The sequence below is a fragment of the Polyodon spathula genome, chromosome 26, assembly GCF_017654505.1.
Source record: "Polyodon spathula isolate WHYD16114869_AA chromosome 26, ASM1765450v1, whole genome shotgun sequence".
Lineage (NCBI taxonomy): Eukaryota > Metazoa > Chordata > Actinopteri > Acipenseriformes > Polyodontidae > Polyodon > Polyodon spathula.
In genome coordinates, this window is record NC_054559.1 from 8,345,962 (window position 1) to 8,370,559 (window position 24,598).

At 39.2% G+C, this 24,598-nt stretch overlaps 1 protein-coding gene across 3 annotated transcripts in view; it reads right to left on the bottom strand.

Annotated features, from left to right (window-relative positions):
- The window catches only part of LOC121300725 (protein tweety homolog 3-like), an 80,579-nt gene that overhangs the window by 35,457 nt on the left and 20,524 nt on the right, over positions 1-24,598 (bottom strand). For all 3 annotated transcript variants that reach the window (XM_041229465.1, XM_041229464.1, XM_041229463.1), the window contains exons 2-5: positions 22,346-22,515; positions 4,773-4,884; positions 3,333-3,553; positions 1,912-2,007 (exon numbers count right to left, since the gene is read on the bottom strand). In XM_041229465.1, coding sequence (XP_041085399.1) covers positions 1,912-2,007; positions 3,333-3,553; positions 4,773-4,884; positions 22,346-22,515 — 599 coding nt within the window. The remainder of the gene's footprint in view (positions 1-1,911; positions 2,008-3,332; positions 3,554-4,772; positions 4,885-22,345; positions 22,516-24,598) is intronic.

A 24,598-nucleotide genomic window follows, 5' to 3' on the forward strand; every position in this document is an offset into this window, starting at 1 on the left:
TCTGATTAATGTAGCAGAGTTACACATTTACTAGACTAGAGCAGTCTCTGATCGATGTAGTAGGGTTACACGTTTACTAGACTAGTGCATTCTCTGATAGATGTAGCAGGGTTACACGTTTACTAGACTAGAGCAGTCTCTGATCGATGTAGTAGGGTTACACGTTTACTAGACTACAGCAGTCTCTGACCGATGTAGCAGGGTTACACGTTTACAGAACATTACGTTTTTAAGCAACTGGAACCATATTGAATAAGCCAAAAAAAATGTATTTAAAAAAATGAAAACATTGCATTTTGTCAGTTTGAGTTTGTGAAAATCTGCTATATGTTCACAGTTTATTTACAGTATGTGCTTGAAAAATTATTTAAGTCAAAACACATCTTTACAGCTTCTTTTTTTTCCTCCTTTCAAAAGCAAGGTTTACACAAAATATGCTGAAGACTTGCTGACAATGAATCAGGGTTCAGTACATTGCTGAAATAAAAAAAAAAAGCTGAAATATTTTTTACTGTCCTGGTATTGACAAATGGCTGTCAAGAGCAAAACAAATAGTTTCAGCCATAAATATTCATACATTACAAAAATGTAAAAAACAATTTTTTCATTTATAGATTTATGTTTGTTCTTAAAGCGACGGGTTCCTAAAGATCCACCGAGCAGGTTCACCATTGCATCCATTTTGTTTAACTGTTGTCACCAAAGGAATCAAACACAATGCCTGTGCAGACACTGCTATAGGGGAAATTATTTGAAGTGAATAAAAAGGATCTCTGGTGACGGCACTTTATAATAACCACCTCTACGTATCTGATAAACGTTTGTGGTGGTTTCTGTTACACTTATGTATCTCAGCTGAAGTGAAAATGACACACCTTATTGAAGTCGTGAAACACCTGGCAAAGTGGGAAACATTGCACCTCAATCAGATGCCTTCTGTCTACTGAGCCCCAAGTGCTGTACATAGAAGTTTCCAGCACCTCGTCTAAATCTGCCTCCAAATCCACAAAACATGTAATTAATGTTGTTCTTCACTAATCCTCCCACATGCGCTAGTTCTGTGCTTTAAATAGCTGCATACGAGATTTAAGAGAGTATATAAAATACATAAATACTGCAGCGTTTTGCTTAAACCACCCAAAAATAGACAACCCATCTACCTTTATGCTCGCTGCTGCTTCCCCACCTCCTCTATGCACAGAATGCCTACATTAAACACTACTTGGCACCCCATACGATCCACCACCTGTGCTAAACCTTTAAAAATCGAACACATACTTGGTTGTGGACTGTACATACACACATACATGCATACATACATGCACACATTGGTTCTGGCATCTGAAGCATAAATACAATCAAGGACCACATCAGGTCTAGCACATTTGCCCAAATCCAAATGAGTTTTGATGATTTGAAGACATTTATCAATTGATGTTAAAATAGAGCTGAAGTTAAGACAGCTAAATATGTGTGATACAATTCCTAATACATCCCTATGAAGACTTATACCTTTGAAAATCTAAAAGGTAAAAACCCACCACTGGTATAGAACCAGACTTTCAATCTTCAGTGGCCAGTTGTCAAAAATACATACTACTTTTTGCATAAATAATACTTCTACCTCCGTAACAATTCGGTACTATTAAAGTTGCCTATTCCAGATTTAAGATCATTGGCCACACTGTCTCAGACATCCAGTCACAGTAATGACAGTCACTGACCTTCTAAACCGACAATATCAAAGATGAGGGCAAATTAGCTTCTCTCAAAGCTCCAGCTCCAAGGCCTTGTACAGTGTAAGATGAGTATTTTCCACATGCAAACTTATCCACAAGAACAATATACATTTATCACAAAGCATTAACAGCAGCTCTGACAGCAAGTCGGTTGTCATGTGACCAGACTTACCCAATGAGAGTGCCCTTGGAATTGCGGATGAGTCCGAAGAGCACAAGCAGACAGATGAGCACATCGAAGAGCAGCAAACTGAGATACCCCAGCCACCTGCCAAAACAACAAGAAACAAACACTTCATCATTGTCAATACACTCAAATGTTAGTTACAAAGGGCTGCCAGCAGGGGCCCCTCTTCATACTCACTGAAGTGTATAAGGATTCTAAAGGCTGCTACCCACGAGACGCAATGCAACAAGTGAAACTGAGCAGCGATGCGACAAAATGAATAGAGCCTATACCTGGACCACAGCATGTGAGCAGAGTGAAGAGAGGAGCGGAGTGGGACCATTTTGCTAGGAGCGTGGAGTGGAGTGGGTAAAGTGCCTGAGCGGAACGCAAGCGCGAAAAAGCCTCTGGCACCGCTCCCGCTCCAAAAAATGTTTTGCAAAGGAAAAATATTTAACACTGTACATATAAGATATGATCCATAAACATGGAGCTTTTGCAATGCTCCAACAATATTGTGCAATCTATGTAATTGCCCTATATAATTAAAGTTAACAAAATAAATCGATTGTGTGCTTGTATATGAACCATGTTAACTGAAAACGTCACAAAGCTTACAATTAAAAAACATATTTAACCACATGGTACAGAATGTGCTAAAGGGTTCAGTGTATGTTAGGATCTCAAGCTGAAATACGACTTCATCGGCTAGAGGTTAAATTACTTTTTAGAGCTGTGTTAATAGTAAGCTGGCTTTTTTATGGAGCCAATGCACAGTTTTCCCCATTAACCCACTAACAGCAGCAGAGATACATATTCTCTGTCTGGAACAGCTGCCTGACATAGGCTCAAAACAGAGGAGGTACAGGATTAAAAACCTCATTCATTTTGCCAGACTCGCTTGGAGCAGCACTAGATGTGTGTTAAGACAGACTCCTCAATCTGTGGGGATGTGACCTCTTGTTCGATACCCACAGGGAAAACGCAAATGAAACTAAAAACACACCTCATGTGAGGGACGGTCTGTACTGTAAAAACTGCACCTTGCAGTAACATTTATTAAAATAGAAACCCATAATAATCAGAGCAGAAATAAAACTAGACGGAGCAACCTGTGTCGACGCTCATGATTTCATTCAGTTCCATAATGTAGCTTTTTATAAGATATTACTTTTTTTCCCTTTTATGTTTATTACCTTTTTCATCTTTTTCTTGAAAGTTTCTAAACCCATTAGCCATCATATTAAGTGCTTTATCCAATGCCTAATATTAATTGTTCTGATATAATAAACTAGAAGAAGCAAACCTAGTCAGGTTTTTTTTAAACCATTTCACTCATTTTAGTTGTAAGAGAGAGATTCCACTCCGCCGTTACCTTGTTAGATCAGGAAGTAGAAGAAGAGGAAGTCGCTGTATTTGTACCGTACCTGTACCAGTCGTAGAGCTCAGTTCTCACAGCCAGCTGTTCCAGAGAAGCCTCGCTATTCCCCCAGAAAGGGATCTTGATCACCTGTTGCACCAGCTCATCCAGTTGGCCCTGCAGCTTCTGCACGACTGATAGGTAATCAGCATGCTTCTGGTACTTCCCCTCAAGCTCGCCTAGACCCACGCCCACAGTCTGGTTGAGGGAGGTAGTGCTTTCAGAAACCTGTGGAAGTGGGGGAGAGGGGGGTCACGTTCCCAAGGAGCCCTGGCCAGAACAGGCTTAGCTATGCCAGGTTTTATTATGAGTGTAATCAAACAGAGAAGATGGTTACCTACACTCTATGGCTAATGCAGCTCATAGTAAAAACTGGAGAGGCTTAGCCATGCAATGCGGGTCTGACTGTCATGATTCCTGTGCCCTCGTGTATATGCTTGGTAAAGCAGATATTTCCATGCACCCGAGTATTGGAAACACACTTCCCACTGGATCCTTCTTTTGTTAGCCCCACTGAAGTGACACATCACTGCATTACTTCCTTGCAGTCTAAAGACATTGCTTCTATCTGGGATGTCCTTCCCTTATAGGCACACTTTATTCTTGGAACTAATTAATAATTTTGGACATTTTTAAAAACTACTGTATCTTCTTTCAGTCCAGCTACGATAAAGCTGAATTGTTCTGCCAAATGACCTAAACATGAGTGACGCAGGCCAAGTGTTTTCATCCCTGGGTTTCTCTGCCAGGCAGCACCATGAAGTTTCAACACTAGCGGAAGTCTTTTTAAGGGTCAATGTACTGAGTTTATGAAAGAGGACAGTTAATGAAGTTGCTTAAGGAGGAAATATCAGTATAGTGGAGGACCCCCTGCAATAAAGGGAATAAGTATTGCTCTTTAAAAAGCAACAAAGTACCAAAGTACCATTCTTACAGTGGCCACAACAGTCCCTATTGTGTTCTAGAATCTGTCTCAAACTGCACAAAATGGGTTCACTGTTTTAGTATAAGACAATTTACACATTCTGTTGATAAAGTAATGGCAAATTTACACTGCCATCCCTCCTTTAAATGCAATAGTTTGGGCAACCAAGCGACAGTACTCCTGTGGCTGTTACTCACACGATCTGCTGAAATACACAATATTCATCCATCCAGAAAGATGCAAGTGCTGCCACTTTCATCAGTATCAACTCAAAAGACCATACAAAATGAATTCTGACAACACATTTGCAATGCACTTCAAGATGAAAGGAAGGGAAGAGGTGGATGAAAACAGGTCACATTATATCTGCTTTAACTAACCAGTTCTATAAAAAGAGCTTACAGTGTATTCCTTTAGAGAACCAATTTCACAGCATGCACATCCTTCAGCAGTACAGAGATAAACAGAACACATTTGTTCAGAGCTCCTTGGGAACATTCGTTAGGACGTGCCGATACTTACCAATTTCTGCACTCCCACCACGGTTCGGTTGGCGTGGCGGAGGGAGTATGTGAGCCGGTGGATTCCATCGCTAGTTTCGCCGTTCCCATAGAAACCTACAGCAATGCCAGCACTGAAAGAGAACAAAGAGAAGGGCAAGGGGGTGTGTTAACTGTAACCAAGCTGTGGGAACCCAACAGTTTGCAGCTCTCCTCCAGCCTCAAAGACTGACTGAGAAGGTTAGACCAGGCAGGCAGTTATTGAACTTTTTTCTAAAGCTGTGTAACAGAACCATGGCAACTCCCAGACAGAGTGTCAGTCACTACTGAGCAGTCCCTGTGAACCAAACATTCACAGAACAGCAGTAGAAAACAGGCAGCGCTGCTGCCGGCCACAAGTATTCAAGAAAGAGTCTAGTAGGACACCAGTCTCAAGAGATACAGATGCTTTTCACAGTTGCACAACACTGTGTTCCAGCCAGGAAGGCTTTCTTGGGAACAAGCTTCACAGACAGCGAGATCTCCTACTGGATAAAACTAAGTCTTTGTGGCAATTCGGAGGCAATGGATCCATAATTGTGCAGAGTGACATAAGAATGTTAAAATATTCATAGAATCACTAAGATAACATTAATACATATTCAGTCTTTATTTGTGTGTGTTTACATAAAAAATAATAAATATATATATATATATAATATATATATTATACATAATATATATATATATATATATATATATATATATATATATATATATATATATATATATTACTATACACGTATAAACCGTAAAACACGTAAAAAAAAATACAATAAATATATTAAATATAAAACATTTTCGCAGAAATTTTCGCAGACAATTTATATATTGTTATTATTATTTAAAGCGTTATATTATTATTATTATATTAATAATAATAATAATAATAAATATGAGGTCATAGATTTACATTTTTTTCAAGAGGCCAATTCAACAGTGTCAGTCAAACAGGATCTGCTAATGACCGAAGACTGGTGCTGGTGAGCTACTGACAATCCAACTACAGTATGCAATTTCTGGGGAACATCCCCTAAGATAAAAATTAGGTCATATTTATGGAAAGAATGTCTTCCTATTGAACGTTTGCAAAGGGAAAGCAGATCAGATTTCAGTTTCTACTGACTGCAGAAGGCTGTTGTGTATTTTAAAATCAGTCTGAGCAGGGCTTGAAATGCATTACATAATCAGCATCATGGAGCAACAATGGGGGAGCTAAGCTGTACTGCCAGTCAACTCAAAACTCAAAAAACTGAACTGGAACTCCTTAGAAAGCTTAAGTCTCACAGAAAGTTGAAAACCGCACAGAATGCCATGTCTATCTTCTAAAGAGGGTGTCAGATGTTTAACAAGCTGGCCTCAGACCCAATCTAAGCACATGTGATAATTCTGATTGGGTACTTGAAAACCATGTTAAAGTACTCAAAGTCCCACACCTCTAGGCATTAGCAATGCTGAAAAATAATCACAAAATAATTACTTGATTCCATTTCATGTACAGTAGGATGAAAGTAAATGCAAGTGACAGTAAACAAGTTCAAAAACAAAGTTGAGAGTTAAAAGGAATGAGATTCTGGACACCTGTCACAGCCTGTATTCTCCAGCTTCAACCGCCAGTCCCTGTGTGATTAATGAAATTATTAAAGTGGAAAAAAGCTTGCTTTATTAACAAGTGTTCCATATTGACTTTTTTGTTCAGTGTACACATGTACTTCACAAAACAGAAAGTTGGAGTGTGTGTGGATCACTGGAGCTGGAAGATTAAACAAAAAGTCACTAAATATGTTTTTTATTGCTTCTGGGACTCTCTTCAAATGTGTTTTCTGAGTTTTGAAATTCAAATTGTTCTCATTCTTTGAACATTTTGTGTATTTATTTTATTATTCTCTGGTTACCAGCAAGTCCTCACTGCATTTATAAACATGAATGGATTTTTAATTTCCTGATTGCCTTGGTAACTGCAGCAGTAACTTAGTGACTGGAAGACAGGAAGTAAAAGGGTGGGGGCAAGATTTATCCTGGAAGTCATTCTTTACAGCACATGGTCTCAGAGGTAAATTATTGAAATATAAAAGAAGACAAGAATGAAAAAAAGGACCAAGAGCCATTCAAAACTATGTACAAACACCATAAGTTTGTTTTTGCACCCATGTAATTCAGCATAATGTGGATAACTGTCACTATCTTTCTAGTAATCAACATAGTGAAGTATGCAACAGCAATGCTGTATATGGTTGGTAAAGGCATGTGAACAATACCTCTACCGACAACACCAACACCAAATAAAATGCAGATACTGTATTCCATAATGTGTGTGGAAATACTTGGCTAAGAAGGTTAGTGAGGAGGGATGCGTTGACCCACATAACCTGAACAACACATTGTCAAATAAAAGGTTTTAAACCAGGTAGCTGTCACAACTCTATTACAATAGTGTAGAGAGAATAACAGAGGAGAGCAGGGGCATTAGTAATGGGCAGTGATTGCCCTCCCTCATTCTTCTTCTGTACCCGCACCAGCAGGTAGCACTGTGGCGCGGGCACGGGGTGACCCTGAACCCTGCTTAAGTTTCTTTTTTGTCTGTTTCTGCTTGTCACAAACATTTACCAACAATGCGGTCAAGCAGCCAAGCTACAACATGGCAGTCATTAAAACATCATAGCTGAATTGAGCACCACTGAGGAACTGTGCTAGTGAACAGAGACAACGTAAGAAACAGTCAGACCTGTGCAAGGCTGTAGTGTACCATACATGTATCATCTTTCCTATCACCGCATATTATACACAGTACTTGTGTGTACAGTACCCATCTAAGTAACCAGGTTTTTTTTTCCCCCTGGAACTCCATTCATTTTAAAAATGAAATTAAACAAATTGAAATAACCAAAACATCAGACAATGGAGGTATTTTTGCAGTTCAAACTAGGCATTTTCAGTTTGAATTTTACAGTATAGGGAGAAGCACACCACATATAACAAGGTGGATTCCTTGGTACTGCAAAGTCCTCTAAAAGAATCCACGGGTTTATCCCAACGCCGTATCAACTATATCCCAAGATGCACTGCGAGACACCAGTAACAGTCATAAGAAAGAAGCACATATAATGTAGTGTATCTTAGTGTACTCCCTTTCAGTTGTTCAATTTTTCTGAGTGAATGAATGCAGGTAAATCAGGTACTGTAATTCATTCTCTTTTATTCTGCATCTGTAGCAGATTCAGACAGTGGGTTTTGTTATACATAATGAGGAGGAGATGGAGGATCAAACACAACATGAAGAGTTAACATTAACAGTAAAATCATATTCATTTATGCAACAGCATCAAACATTCTGTATGAACTTAATTTATGCAGACACCAGCAAAAACAACTTCCTTTTTTTTTTTTCTTCTTTTTTTTGCCAGGTGAGTTACAGGGAAATTCATCTGCACATCCTCTGAATAAGTAGATAATGAATTCATCACATTAACACAGCGACCACCACAGATTGCCTGCAGTCCACAGCATTGCAGAGCCTGAAAATGGAAACGAGCCATTCAAAAGAACCGACTTCTGATACAAGTTGCTGAGTTCCGATATCAGGACAAATGCTCTGTGCCAGCAAGTCCTTAAAATTGCTGATATTCAGCAAATTTCATTTCAGCATACAAGACAGAGACACAAAAAAACCTTCGAGCTCAAATATTACGCTGCAAATGTTCCCACATTTTAGCAGTTCCCACCAATTGGAGAGCAGTCAAGTACATTTAACGCTGTTATTTAACAAGGAAAAATACATTATGCGAGAACTTTAAATGTGTGAGCTTATCAGCTTAACTATTTGTGTTACCTCACGGGGTTTTTTTATTTTTTTACGCATTAATCAGATAAAACATTAACTGCACAATACATGTGTTGTCCATCTTTAAATCAAACATAACACCAGCACAAGCAGTTTTATAATCGTATTTGTATCATTTGTCCCCAAGTATCATACTTTTCCCACAGATAATCTTTTTGAAAACCCGCCGACTCCCCCTTCTATGTTTTAATATGAAATAACATCAATACAACGATCATCTCATCTGCTAGTATACAACAAACAAACCCCAAATATCAGACAATACTTACACAGACACCCTGTGCTACCACTGAGTGGTTAAAAATGAAAAGGGTCAATTCAAGTTTACATAAATCAATAAATAATGATATGAAACAAAAATACATTTTGACAACTCATGTATAATACTCACATATAAAATCTTTTAGACTTCACACAAAACATTCGCAATGCAAGCAGAGTTCCAAGAAAGATGAGAAAATGTGCAAGACCTTTGAATATTTGCCCCATACTGTTGTCTACATTGGAGAGTAAATTACTCAATGACCCAAAACCTTATCTGGAGCACTGCATACAGTTTAAATCCAAATGGGAAAATGTATAAAATGTCCAATATCTGCATCATCGTGGAATCAGATTAATAATAATACTAAAATGCCCTCACCCAATACAATGTCCTATTATGTCAATGAAACTATACAGTAGTTTATGTTCTGATACCAATACTGTACTCTGTACCTTTATTTTTTGTTTAATGAACCACCTTACAGTTCTTTATTTTGGGGATACTTGTCAAGTAAGAAGTTTCTAATGTGGGAAGATCAAGAGTAGAAATTGTATGAAAAGCGTGGGTGTGTGCCCTGCCCCTGTGCATATTTTTATGTTATATGTTGCACGTATTGTGTTAATGTTGGTGTATTGTAGTTGGTACATTGGATATAATATAGGTTATGAACACGAGTGATTTAAAATGTATTATTGCACTAGATTAATTCACGTGCAGTTGTACCGAGACTCCAACTGAATGACTGATTAGCAATCGAGTCTCGGTACAGCTGCATAAAAGCAGCATGTTTTCACTCACTCGGGGTTGTGTGCTCAGGGTGAAGGAACAGTTGTGCAGAAGGAGAATTAAAGATATAAAAAGTAAAAAATCAACTGCTACGTTGTGCTGAAGGACCAGCACGGTACTTGTTTTGTTTAGTATTCATCACTGTGTGTCAGTTTCTTTTAGTGTTAGTACATTTTGTTTGTCTATTTAATTTGGCTTAGAGTGCAGTGTCCTGTTTTGTGTTCACGTCTTTGTTTTATTATTTATTAAAGATTTGGCTACGGCTGTTTCAAACTAAAAATACCTTGTTTGGTTTCGCTTCTTCATGGTCTGTGACGTCACTACACCTGCACACTGCGACCACTCACCACAAATGACAATAAGAGCAATAATCTGCATATGAAGAATATTAACTAATGCACATTTGGCATTCCCTGATGTTCCAGGAGGATTTTGAGGCTCTGAGCAGTACAGCAGACTAGTATAGGTCTGCTGGCACAGGTCTGTCACAGAGCACTCCCAACCAGGCTGCTCACGTGATAAGGGGAACTGTCTTAAAGGTGGAGAGAATCCAGCCACCCTCCGCACGGGTGCCTTGTAATCTATGATGGGCTTTTGTTCATTGTGATGTATTAAATAAATAATATACTTGCACAGCTTAATAGAGATCTTGATCAATGTGGAGCCTGGTATTCTCTGCCTGGTTGCTTGAATAAGCACAGTACAACAGGTAGGATGGAGGGATTAGGGAGTTGAAGCGATCTGCCCCCAGAATTACATGCTTTGCTGAGCTGGGAATTAATCACATTGCTCCTTGTCCGACAATACTGGCGAAACAAAACAAACAGTAGTTTCTCTAGTTAATATGACTAGCAAGAAAAACATAAAATATACCCAGCACAGAAAAATGGTACATTCTAGGGCACAATTGCAATACGCGCTGAATAGAAACTAAACCAGCAGGTCATCAAGGGATGTGACCATGCATGCTTTAAATCAGAATGGACAAAAAAGGAAAGGTCTGTGTGAGGTCAGGACCGACCATTTACATAATCCAGCTGCAGACAAGAGGTGAAATATATTCAGTTCAATTCATCACTTAATCCAAGTGGACACTGCAGCAAAAGGCTTTGGTTTATCTCAAATTAGAAATGACTGTTCAGAAGCTACACTTTAAATGAATGCCCGCAAGTTCATATGAATTCCAATCGCTTTTATTCTTATGGTGTTTCATTTGCATTCAATATGTGGTCATTTTTTTCTTCAAAGTTATCTGCATAACTAGGTAAGTATTAGAAAACACCATGTTACGCCTATTATTTTGGGGATCATATGAATATGGAATCACAATTATATTAGTATTAAAGTGTACAGTATTTTCCCCACTGCATACACACCCACCCCTCGCTACACTGCGGATTCGGCTATATCGCGGTCCTAGAGTTGGCTCCCCATTTCTACTGTCTAACTGCACAAGCCTTAGCTGCAATATACATAGGCACTTAGAATTACTGTTTGTTTTATTTCATACTGCTCGTCACAAACAACAACATACAAAACAAGTAAAAACAAAGCATTAACATCGTACTGTTATCATACACACACGTATTGCACAAGAACACAAAGTAAATTAAATATCTACTATCTTTTATTTTAGTCAACGAGGTGTTCACTTGTGACACCAACACACCAGCAAGTCACAAGGCAGTCAAGTCAGCTCCCTAGCAACACGCCTCTTACATTGGGAATGGACTCTTTCAATGCAGCGGGTTTGTGTATTTGAGAAAGGAGAGGAAGGTTCATGAAATTGATTGGATACAAAAGTTGATGAGAAGCAATTATCCTCTGCTGTACAAATTAAAACGGTGTGCTCCTTTTTATACAAGAAATGAGGAAAAGCAGGTTGCGTAGAGGATTTATGCTGGACCCTGAAGCCCCCGATAAAATGAAGGAGTGGTTGTACATTTGTTAGCCAATTTGTTTTTCTATGGGTTTCTCACTATATTGCAACCCTCGATATACAGAGGTTTTATATTGGACCCATACACCCGTGATATATCGAGTGAGTGGTGTATTTTAGAATTTGGAGAAAAAAAAAATTTGCATCCAAAAAACAAAACAAAACCAGGAATGAATATATATATTTTTTTTAATATTAAGAAATTGCTGTGGGCCTCCTTCAAAAAATATACTGAAGTAGGTTTGAATTTAAGTTCGAGGAAATTGCCTTTTACTTTATAAATTCCTTCAAAACATCAGCCAATTATATAATTCATTTTTCCACCTTGTTAACTCAGCCCTTGTTTCCATAACAACCCCTCTGAGCCCAAGATAATAGATGCAATTGTGTAGCACCTTATAACAGATCAGAAATATAGTATACCATACACAGTACATACACATTATACTTAGTACTTAGCCATACTAGTGACCATTCAAATACTAAATGTGTCTGTAGAGGATTAGGCCCCCCTATGCAAAGAGAACAGAGCTGGCCTCCAGTATTTACTCCAGTAACAGACGTGTTTGCCATCTGAGAAATCACTTTTTTTGGGAGCATATTGACCACGTCATTCTGTTCTGCTGCTATAGCCATTTAACCTGTACCAGTGATTAAAGTTATAATTAATCTCAATTGGGCCAGCAATGGTATTGCTCACATAAACGTCCAATCCGGTCCAACTATGGATCAGTAATCCCTGAAAAGAACAACAGTGCCAGTCCAGTGTCCTCTCACAGCGTAGTGTTGAAGGACATCCATACTGTATCATGCTTCAGCAGGAATGTGCTGGAAAGTTTCCAGGATGCCTTCCAATACACAACAGACTACTGTCATTGCCACTGTGATTCTGGACTGGGATTAATTATTCACAAACAGGAATTTAGTTTTTCAAGTTTGCAATTACATAGTTTTTTTTTCTTAAGACAAATTGTGTTTCTTTTTAGGAAACGCCAGCTTTGTGTAGTACACAAAGCTCAGAGTGAAACGCAGTACACGCAATAGAACTAGGATTGCCAAATAATCCAAGTGCAATATTTGAGATATTTCATAGGCAACCATCACTTTGCAGTTTACTTTTCTTGACGTACTGTTAAGGTAAACAAGGTATAGTGCAGTACAAGAAATCTCCCTATCAACTAGGGGAATCCTTTCTTCGCACAATACAACATTGGCACTCTCTATGAGCTTTACCTACCCTAGCACTCAGACATCTGGCTTGGAGTGACTAATCATGGCTCCCCCTCTCAACTGCCCACAATGATAATGAAAATGAATGTCCCACAGCATCTCTACAGACTGAGACAACAACCCAGGCTTTTACTGTACCAAATTAAATCCTCTGTGCTTACAGAAAGGTTTATAAAAAAAAAATAAGACTACCCCTGTGTAAAACCAATTAGGATAATAAGGATTTGCTATACTAGCCTTTGCGGGATGCAGAGCCAGGCCACTCCAGGCCAAGTAAGGAGAGTCATGAAAGAACTCATCATCTTCATTACTGCCTAATGCAAGACCTCACAGTCTAAAACCTCTTTCACACTGGCACTCCCACCTGGGTCTGGACCCGGGTCCTGGCTAACCAGGTCAAAATCCTGCATAGTGTGAAACAACGTACCTGGGTCAGACCCAGGTCCCAGTGTCTCAGCTCAGGATGTGGGTTGATAGGCTTTGACCCAGGATGAGCGAGACCTAGATTCTGATACTCTCAATAACGAATGTCCTAACCAGGTTTCATCAAAAATGGATAAGCGGTGAAGAAAATCCCCTCTTAATTCCAAAACACATCAATAAAGTTTGCTTATATACTATTTTAAATAATACTGTACCTGTGGTTGTAAGAAGAAATAATGTCCATCTCAGTGTCAGCAATGCCAGCAAGTAAAATAATTGAATTGCACAATAAACTAATCAGGGGCTTTATAATTTCACTAAATAATGTCTACCCTTCTACTGTAGACATATCTTTCCAGACGCTACTAGTGTGCACAGTACAGAGTCACGAAGCAGAGAATTGTCATGCATGAAAGTCATTACTCCTGCTGCTCTGTTGGCATTGTTTGCTACTGATTCATCACTCCCACCTCTGATCTCACTCACTCTCACTACTGATTTTCAATACCTACCACTATGCTGATCCCATTCAGTCCCACTCCTCACCCCTCTAATTGCAATTCACTTACACGTCTGTGAAAAGCAGCTCCATTTAGCCTCACTATTAAAACTCCTCCTTCACCTCTTCATCGTGCTTCAGCTCCCCCCCCCCCCCCCCCATCTTCCTCCCCTGATTTTAGGCTCATCTTAGAAGTAATGTGTCAGAAAACAATTATTAGGAAAGGAGAAATAATAGAATCATGGAAGTGAAACATAAATAAATAATAATTCTATGGCTTCTTCAGTTGAGCAATTACTTCCAATTGGATGGGTTCTCCATACAATTAGACAGTGACTTTAAACGCTTAGAAAAAAACTATGAAAACCAGCAACATTTCATAGGAGTCATATTTCTGCTCATTATTATTGGTAGTTTACCTCCTCTGAGTTTCCTATCCCCTACTGTTTACCTTGCAATCATCGCTCATCCAGTCACTCTACAGTGATGGATAGGGGTCCTGTTGTCTTGAAGTACCCAACCCAATCAAGGAAGAAAAGGTGCATTGTAGATTGAGCTGCAGGTCCAACTGAAAAGTAACCTTGGTCTTCCTTTGTGGATTTCAATCTTTGAGCCTGACAACCCCAACCAGCAACACTGAACACTATTCAGTTTGACGCTTAAGAAAATCAATACTCCTGGAAACCTAAAACCCACAAAGCCCCTGTACTATCTCCATAGTCAGCGATACTATTTCATTTCTGTCATTTTGTTATGCCCCCAAGCGTAAATCAAGGATGAATTAATGGCAAGAAGGGAACTTTAACGCAGCAATCAGTCTGGTGGATATTTTTATTGCATTTAACTCAAAACTACATGTAAATTGTATTTCTCTGTAAACTGGGCTGGACTTTTAACTATTTAATATACAGTTTTATATACTACTTAGGGTGGTAAGCCGACATAAAATACTAAATAATAATAATAACAATATACATTTGACATCATGTGGTTATTGGTAAACTGTTATTGGTAAATTTTCCAAGAAAATCCCAAACTTATTCCCATAAACAAGGACTAGTATAACACAGACCAGTTGTAGGACACAGCTATGTACAATTGTCACCATTTGTTTCAAAAGCACAAGGCGTATAAGCATGGGGATTAAATTATCGTTTCACCCCAGGGTGCCATGTTATTGTAAAGGCTAAAATGGGTTTGCAAGGAAGGGGAAGGGAGAGGTAGGAGGAGGGGAGAGGTGGGGGGGGGTGGCAAAACACTACAGCTGGTTGCACTCTGCCTTAAACAGAAGAGCATCAGCTATCAAACCTGTCAATCCATCCATTTGTCACAAGCACTCAAATAGAAAGAAAACACACAAATGGACAAGCACGGGGTTCCTCTGGGATTCCTCTCTACTCCATTTCGATTCATATTTGACAAGCACTGCAAACTCATAAATAGGGGCTTCCAAACCATTTTAAATTGGTCTATTCCCAACTTGAACAGCTTTATAAGCGTGCCATTGTTAAAAAATACCTTTACAGCTTGGGAAACGAGATTCCCCTGCCCTGACTCTTGTTCTTGACTCCCTTTCATTATCGTGATGCTGCACTGCACTGCCAGACAGATGTTGCTGTATTAATGTGATCACAGTGTGATCTTTCACTGGGACGGAGGGGTCTTAAAGGTTTTTGCAGTATGTTTTGAAAGGCGTTTGAATACCAGGACACTTAACAGTTCCTCACATTACAGCCTGACCTAGCAGAAAAGCAGTTACACAATATTAGGTGGGACATCTTTTAGGTTTTAAAAAAGTAGCGTCATACCCTTTATCTAGATTAGCTCACACGTCACTGCTTTATAGCTACTCCACCAGGGAAATCCAATTTTGTATTCACCCCAAACCCCTCTCTAATTCAACAAGGTGTATTGCTTTGCACGTCTTGACACAGCTCCACTTTATTACTTTGAAGAGTTAAGAAGTCATGTGAAATGTCTCCATGAAAAATATGACAGGCTCGATCTCGATTTGAATCCTAAGCCACACAACCAAATTGCTGCCCAAGTCACCTCCCTTTTCTGGTTCATTTCTTCCTCTCGTGCATCAAAGCCACTTATTCTCAGCAGGAGAATAAGTATGCAAGAGTATGAGACGAAACAAAGCTGTGTGAAGGGGCTTCAAAAGAATAAAGCACTGTCTACTTGTACCATCAATAAGCTGTTGAGAACATTTCTCTCTTAATTTCAAACTGCTGACACTCCCTCTAAATACTGCAAATAATGAAATGCATTCCTATTACGTTTCAGTTCTGCTACGCAGTTGTCTGCTTTGCTGCTGTCTCCTTCCTATACCGAGGGCACTGTCTGTAGCCATCTCAACATTAGGAACGGCAACCACTGAGTTTTCAGACATGGTGCGGTACAGTATAACAAATAACGTTATCATTTTTGACTGATCACCGGAAATACTGCAAGTAAATGTGAAGTTAAAGATAAAAACACAATAGACCATGCAGTGTTAGTGTATGTACTGTATCAATACTACAGCAAAAGAAACTTTCAAGGCAATGACAATGGCATCAAGTCAAAATGTTTCTTTTAGTATTATGACTGTACATACATTACTGCATTCCAGAAAGAAACCATTTTCCATGCCTCACTTTAATGGTTTGCCTCAGATTCATGCAACACAAAGAAGTAATCCATGATCTGTCTCATCCAACTGAAGAGGTTTTAGGACTTCTGGGCTTGTATTAAATTTACATAAGCCTATCTCCACCACTTATATGTGAACACTTTATATAATCCTATTGGCGTACATCAGTAGAACTGATCACACAAGATGTAGCCCACGTGCAGTATATGATTACTTCTTCAGTACATTTAATTTGTGATCAACCCCTCCTGTTCAAAATAAGGGCAACCAAAGCATTATATACCCAGACAAACAAGCAAGAAAACTACAGTAACAAAGAAAGTGTTCACGGAGTATTTATTTTTCAACATGTCTTACTATTATTTCTGTAGGAATTATGCTGCTCAATGCTCAATGTTTATTTCATTCTAAAACATAATGAGGCTTCCCACAGATGGTAGCAGATCACCCACCCTGTCAGCTGAAAGCTCTTTGCTTCAGCAGCAGGATTAATAATCATCACATGGAATTCCAGTTTTTGTGCTTCACCACATTTTGAAGTTCCTCCTTAACCCTGAATAGTTAATACAAATCTTATTTCATAATAACATCCAGTTTCTCGTCTAAAATAAATAACATTTTCACTGGATATTCAGGGTGAATACATTTCTCCCAGTTGTACAGACACCTCTGTAAACAATTCAGCTCATCTCTGTGGGATTCCCTTGAAAAACCACACGTGTTGCTAGCAAGAGCAGATTATCAGGGTAAAGTGCACTGCTACTAAACTGCTATTACAATGCCTATAAAGTGTTTACTGTTTGTGTCAAGTATGGAAAACAATACAGAGGAGGGAGTAAAACACTGCATTTCCAATAAGCTCAGTAGAAATGCACAGACGCTTTTTGTGCTCCGCGCAGCCTCCCAGGGCAAGCTCTTCAGCCAATCCGGTCTTCCCAATAAGCTCAGTGCCGACGAGCCTAACTGCTCAATTTCCGTTTCAGGGGACACGTTTTCATTCATCAAGAAAGCCTTCCTGCCAAGGCCACAGCCATTTCATTTTGATAGTAGGGCTCCAGAAAAAGACTCACCAGGGTCCTTTCTGGATAAATGATTCTAGAATACATGAAATTAAATGACGGAGCCGAAAAAAAAACAAACACTAGCATTCATCCAAACCCCAACAAACAGTAGTATTACTGCCTCATTTTGCTGATCTATTGTGGCTTCTATTATTTAAAATAGTTTTTGTTTCATTTTTAGTAGTTGTCATTTGATGGTTCTTCATGTGCAGCTATATAATTCACTCATTTTGCTTCATAAAGTCGAATGAAACGTGCTGAATAATGTTACGTTAACATATTGAATTACATATTGCTTTGTAGTTTCCCCATGTACAGTACTTAGAAAACAGTGCAGTAGAAAACTACATTTTGAAATCTAACATGAAACACTGTACCACTATTATGGCTTCCGGTAGACTTTTGAGATATCACTTTGCACTTTATTTGATTACACAATGTTAAATAAAAGATCTAAACTATGAAAATAGTTTAGTTTAACAATACAATTCTAGGTGATGCAAAACAATTGGCCATAGCTGTACAGTCAAGGCAGTTTAAACCATGCCTTCACGTCCTCTGAAGGTGGAATGCCATTGGTACACTATCTCATAATTTAAATGAATTTCGGAATGACAGACAAACCCTAGACCTATAACCCTAAAGCACTATAACCCCATTTGTTTACCAGCAATTACACACGCAGTAAAAAGTGCATTTAACGTCACATTCATATGTGGAAGTGTAACAGTGGGACGTGTTACACGTGTGGGTCTTCATCACACACAGAGCAGTGAGTGTTATCACACCGCACAGACACGCAGATTTAACAACACAGGCCCGACACTAGGGTACCAACAATGGTAATCCTAGCGGCGGATTTAATAAAGAAAACAAAACAAAGCAAAGCTAAAAATAAAAGGTTGCCACACAAGCCTAGTCTCTCTAAAAAGAACCCACTGCACAACAAAAACCTTCTCCACATACTATTTTGGATCAACCTTCCCTAAACTAACCTACTTCTTGGCTCCCGGAGTCCCGGCATCCCCCAGCCAATCCAGTCTTCCCAATCAGCTCAGTGCCGACGAGCCTAACTGCTCAACTGGTTGCGTCTCCTGTTACGCGTCGCAGCTGCACACATTTGCGCAGGAACCAGTGACAGGACTTGACAGGACTCTCTGTTTAACAGTTCTGATGGATTAGAAAGGGGGTTACATCTAAAAATACTCCTGTCATGTCTGTTTAAAATCATGACATTAGCTCTGCCATGTCCAGAAGGATGCAGCATGCCAACTCTGGGCATTACTCAAAATCTTTTTTTCACAAATCAAGAACACAGAATGCACAAATCTGGGGTTTAAACCATATAAGTATGTGGTATAAACCAAACATGTACTTTCCAAGATGGAGAGGTCAAGTTTGTGCGTGTTAGAGCACCTGGTGTCAGCCAGTAGGAAAACTCATCTTCATGTAAAATGGAAAGCTATTGCTCTTGTAGAGTAGGCTGCATCACCATCTTAAAATCATCTTTGTGTACTGTAGTAAGTGTGCATGTTGATTTAGTCATTAATATGCAGCACAGCGTTGTTTCAACGGCAGCCTTCTGTAGCACTCAAACTCAAAATTGCATGGGGGAAGCCTAGAGCAGCTGTTAGTATGACACATAAAAAGGTTTTGCGTAGAACTGCTTTACTGTCAAGCCTTCAGCCTAAAAGCATTTATTCTTAGCAATCTGGTAGAAAATAAAGCTCTATATCCATGACTGCTGCAAGAGGGGTTTACACTGTACAGTATGTGCTCTGGTGTGCCTTTAATGGAAGACTGAAGAGAATCTAGAAATGGAGAGAAGTAGGACACGTTTCCTTATCAATCTACCACAGTCAAAGTTGAAAAACATGAAGTCCTTTCACAGAGAATTGGTAAGACTACTTGCATACAATGTTCAAGATCAGTCCAACCTTTGTTAAAGCCGTCACAGACAAACAATCAGCTGTCATTGCAGAGAAGAAGCCACTGAGAGCTTCATTGATGCAGGATAATATATTCAAATGGCCATGCACTGTCACTAGATTTAGGGAAGCCCTTATGAAGACGTTGCTTCGGTTATGCAGGTCATTGCATTGAAGACTGACATGTACGTCCCCTTTATGGTCATAAATAGAGAAAGCAGGTTCAAACAAGAGTGGTAGAATGGACAGGAAAGTAAGTTCTTTCACGCTATTTTCCACTGGACTTTTGACAATAATCCTTAGAAGCATACAGAGAGTTACACAATGCGATTTGAGCACTTACAAACGATCAAAGAACGAAATTAAAGGTTACTATTTTAAATTATTTTACTCAAATTGCAAAATGTAAAATACCAAACAAGAAAAGAACTAAACAGAAAAGACAGCTTCTTAGGTCTTTGAGTACAGCGATACAACCAAATTGTGAAATGTGCTTTGTGCAACTGCACAGTTCCCGAACAGATTTGAAGATGCAGCTCAATCTGCGAAAAGCAATTAATTGCGGGGTGTTAAAAATGGCTGTTCAGGGCTCCCTAGTGGCTCATCCAGTGAAGGTGCTCCGCGTGGAGCGCAGGATGTGCTCTATAGCCTGGAGATCGCAAATTTGAATCCAGGCTATGTCACAGCCAACTGTGACAGGGGGTGCGGCTCACAAATGGACGAGCGTCGCCCGTGGGGTGCGCAAGATCTTTATCAGATCTTTATTTCAGCTGTGTACTTTTGCGCCAGTTTATTTAAATACGTTTTATTTGAACTGTGCACAAGCACAAAGTGTCAATCATTCCTCTCAGCCTCACCCACTACCATCGAGGAATTCGGGGGTTGCTCTTGAGTATTTACTATGAATTATTTTGCTCAAATTGCAAAATGGAAAATATCAAACAACCTTTCATTTCATTCTTTGATAATTTGTAAATGCTGAAATCGCAAAATGGTTATTTTTGTCGGCGACTGACCGAATCCTGACTGAGTGTAACACACAAACACTTATACACACACACACACAGTTTTAGTCAAAGGGTTACATACCTCAATGGAAATGTATAATTTCTAGAAAGTTCTCAAAAACAAATAATTATAGGAAAAATCTTTTGTAGCAAAAGTTTTGCTTTTGTAGATTGGGGGGGGGGGGGGGGGAGTTACAAAAAATAGATGTCTACAATTTTCAGCTTTTTTTTTTTTTTTTGCAAAACTAATTCTAAAAATGCTAATTCAAAAGTAATTCATACCCTGACAAGGATTATTAAATTAATAGCTAGTTGAGGCACCTTTAACGGTTAGGATATTTGTCAATTAACTTTTGGCATGATTATTTTTTTGTGATTTTTGGCCCTTCTTCAACACAAATATCTTTTGGTATGCTATGGAATCCATTTTACCATGTATTGGAACTAAATTTCCTGTACCATTAGAGGAAAAACAGCCCCATACAAGGATATTACCACCTCCATGCTTGACAGTAGGTATGGTGTTCTTTTCTTTGTACGCATCACCAGGCTTTCTCCAAACAGAACGACTATCAGCATGACCTAATAGCTCGATTTTTGTTTCATCACTCCACAAAACCTTTGACAAGAACTCATATCCACCATTCAAATGCCATTTTGCAAACTTTAAGCGATTGTCCTTGCCACATATATTAAAAGGCAACTGATAAGAAAATATAAATATATATAATATATATATATTGAAATGCATTAAGATGAGTAATAAACTGACTCCATTGTGGTTTAGCAGTTGGTTCAAACAATTAACAGCAAATGTTTCCTTCAAACATAAAATAACACTACCACCTGTTTAGGTAATCTGTAGAATAGTTCTTAACCTCAGTGGTCAGGCAGTCACCAAACCCTGAACCTTTCAGGTTATTATTATCAGAAAAATAAAATACCCTTAATTATCTTATAGGAATCTCATGAACAGTAGTGTCCAGAGACTAAAAAGTAATGGAAGCTCTAAGCGTTGAAGTCAAAGTACAGCTGTTCCTATTCTGAAGAAAAATGCATGGAGCTCTTTTTTCTCTCCATTAATTGAGCCTCATGCCAGAGCATCATAACAAGAGTTTCACTTGCAATTTAATCTCTGTTACAACAGAGAGAGAGAGAGAGAGAGAGAGACTGTTATTAATAACTGCATCAGAATGAATGTGACAAACTCCATATGTGTACTGGGTTCCATTGTTCCGGAGACTGGCCACAGTGGATTGATTACCGCAGTTACTGAGCTCCTGATGATCAGGTTCATAAGGTTACAGAGTCCCTGCTCAACGGAAAGCCTGGCAAACTGCCCTTGCTGTGCAGAGCAGAGCTGTCCTGCATGGCATCTTAAAAAGGACGAAAGCTGGAACCTCAGCTCTGCCCATTGTGTTATTCACGTTTCACTGCAGCGTGATTTAAGAACCTGCAACAATATGCTGTAGGTCTATTTCTGGAAAACAGGAAAGGGTTGCCTTAAAACTAAGGTTTGCAAAAAACAATCCTCTAGCCATTAGGGCTCAGGTTCAGGCAGATACAGTAATGATTGCCTATCCGAAAGGGGAAGTACTGCCTATCATTTTCTGTTCCTCAAATTACTTTTGATATGAACAATGGAATCACAATTCTCTTATTGGGAGTTCAACTCAAACAGCACACACACATTAATTTTAACTGGAACAGTGGGCAAAACAGGTACATGAAACACCTGTGCTCATTGTTTATGACATTTCTATGTACTTCAGTGTATCGCAATGTATGGACTGGCTGTCTGGTTCTGGGACATACACTACTCTTCTGACATCTGCAGACTGCACGGCTCTTTTTAAACGCCTCCCTAATTCAAGATACAATAAAGTAACGTCTGTATGTCTGTAATTAACAGTTTCCCCCTGAGAAGCCAGACTCTCACCTGCACACGAGCGTGGCAATGATGACACACCAGGCGGTGCAGCAGCAGTCCGCGTTCGCCGGTTCTTCACTCTTCCGACGGCGACAGCACAGCCAGAAGGAGTAGAAGAGGAGAAAGAGGAGGTCCAGAGCAAGGCAGCCCAGTGCCACAGCCCCCAGCAGCAACAACGACTGAAAGAGAACACCAGGAACATTGTATTAGTGCACTCACTGGAGCATGCAGATGCTTGCCTTCCACATCAGAATCAATAACTGGTTTGCTGGTCCATGCAGCCAGCAAGCAGGCTGATAAAATAAATGGGATTAGTCTTTATAACACAAGATGAGAAATATAATGGAAACTCATGAAGCATGTTTTTGTGCATAGTACCCAAAGCATAGTCTCATGGTACATTGATTTTGTGTAAAATTTGTGCACTTGAGTTTAGTTTTGAGAAGGAGAGGAGTGTTGAAGGCTGTGATTAACAAGGCATACAATACATAGGTTTCTTGCTACTGTACAGGCATCTGAACGTCTGGCTTGCAAGTTTTCACAAGTCATTAGCTTAATGGCAGAAGTAGCTGCGATGTTAGTATAGATTTACGAGAAGGGCACATGAATGTACTGCATTCAAAAAACCATCCGACATTCTAAGAAGCTTTCTGAAATTATGCAGTATAAAATAAATAAATGTTACCAATAGTTCCCGTAATTACACAATGATACAATATTTTAGGTAATTTCCACTCTTTGGATGAGTCTATGTAGACCACATAAAATGGTTTGCGGGTCTAGTTAACAAGGGTGTTATGTAAATCTATAGGGAAGGAAACAAAAAGCCAAGTTCTGAAGACCATTAAAAATGCATTTACATTCGGAAGTACCCCAATCAGTCTTATGTATCCCTATTCTTAATTCTATAGAATCAATACTTTTTAGAATATTTGAGATTTCTGCCACACTCCAACTGACCAGGAAGGTCTGGAAAATGTGACTAATATTTCTATAATATATACTACAATAAGAACCGCTCTACTGGCCTATATGAACAGAATGCACATTTGTTAATAAAATGCTTGGATGAACAGCACAAGGTTGTCTGGTCTCTATAGAACCACAATTCAAGGGGCTGGGATTAGTTTTATGAAAAACAAAATCTCATTCCCATCTGATGGTTTAATTATAGCTTTTAACGCTAGTTGTGCCTGTTCTTTCTGGACTCACTTGTTCGTCATCCATCTGTCCTCCCGGCCCACTCTAAAACCACTGTCTCCATCTGGTGTCCCATCTCTAATTGGCCTAATCACCTCTCGCTGTAAAGCAAAGCTTTTACTTTGATCAAGCCTGCAGTATCTGAACTCTTCAAAACACATAAATCACAAAAACAATAAAAAAAACAATCAAGAAATCCTTCAAGTCACGGAATGATAGCCTTCCCTTAACTATTAGTGACATCACTTGAGAGGACGTAATCACTGCCCAGTTTATCAGTGGCAACTCCAATCACTGGAGCTGTTCTATTCTATAATCTCTGTCTGAGCATTCTCTCACTTTTTTGCTCCATCACAGAAGGCACACTAACCGAGTGTGGTATTGTTTTTTAGTGTGTTTCTGTACTGCCTTAACAGCGAAACTGACTATAGACACCAACAATAGCCTTACAAAGAAGATCTGGTCTATACTCAATGCCTGATACGTGCCTCTTAAGCTCCACTCCTAACCCTGCCACCCTCCAGACCCAAAAGCACCTCAGCTACTACTGAATGTCCTGTGTAAGGGTGTTGTACGAAGCAGCTAAAAGGGTTACTGGAAGCACGTATTGTAGCAAACCGGCGATTGCTGAGCCACTTTAGGGACCTTTTCACACCTGTCTTATTAAAAAAGAAACTCTCACAACTGATGAAATGAAAATGGGACGGGGTCTGCATATTTATTCTCACACAAACAAAACAAACCAACAAACAAAAGAAAACTCCTTTCAGAAGTGCTAAACTAAACTTTGCTCAGTTTTTAACTATAACCTGACAGCTACGCTGTTTACCGGTAAAAAAACAACACTTGTAAACAAGTACTGAACACAGTACCTTCTCTTAAGGCTCCTACACAGGTCTCTCCCCAGGCCTTAGGCTTAACAAAGACAGGCCACAAACACTTAGACCTGCTATATATACGCACCTGCCTTAATTAGTAGCAGGTGTCCCTAATTAAAATTAGAGCCAGATGATTCTGATCCTGGCTCAATAAAATAATTACAAATTATTACATTTGTACATG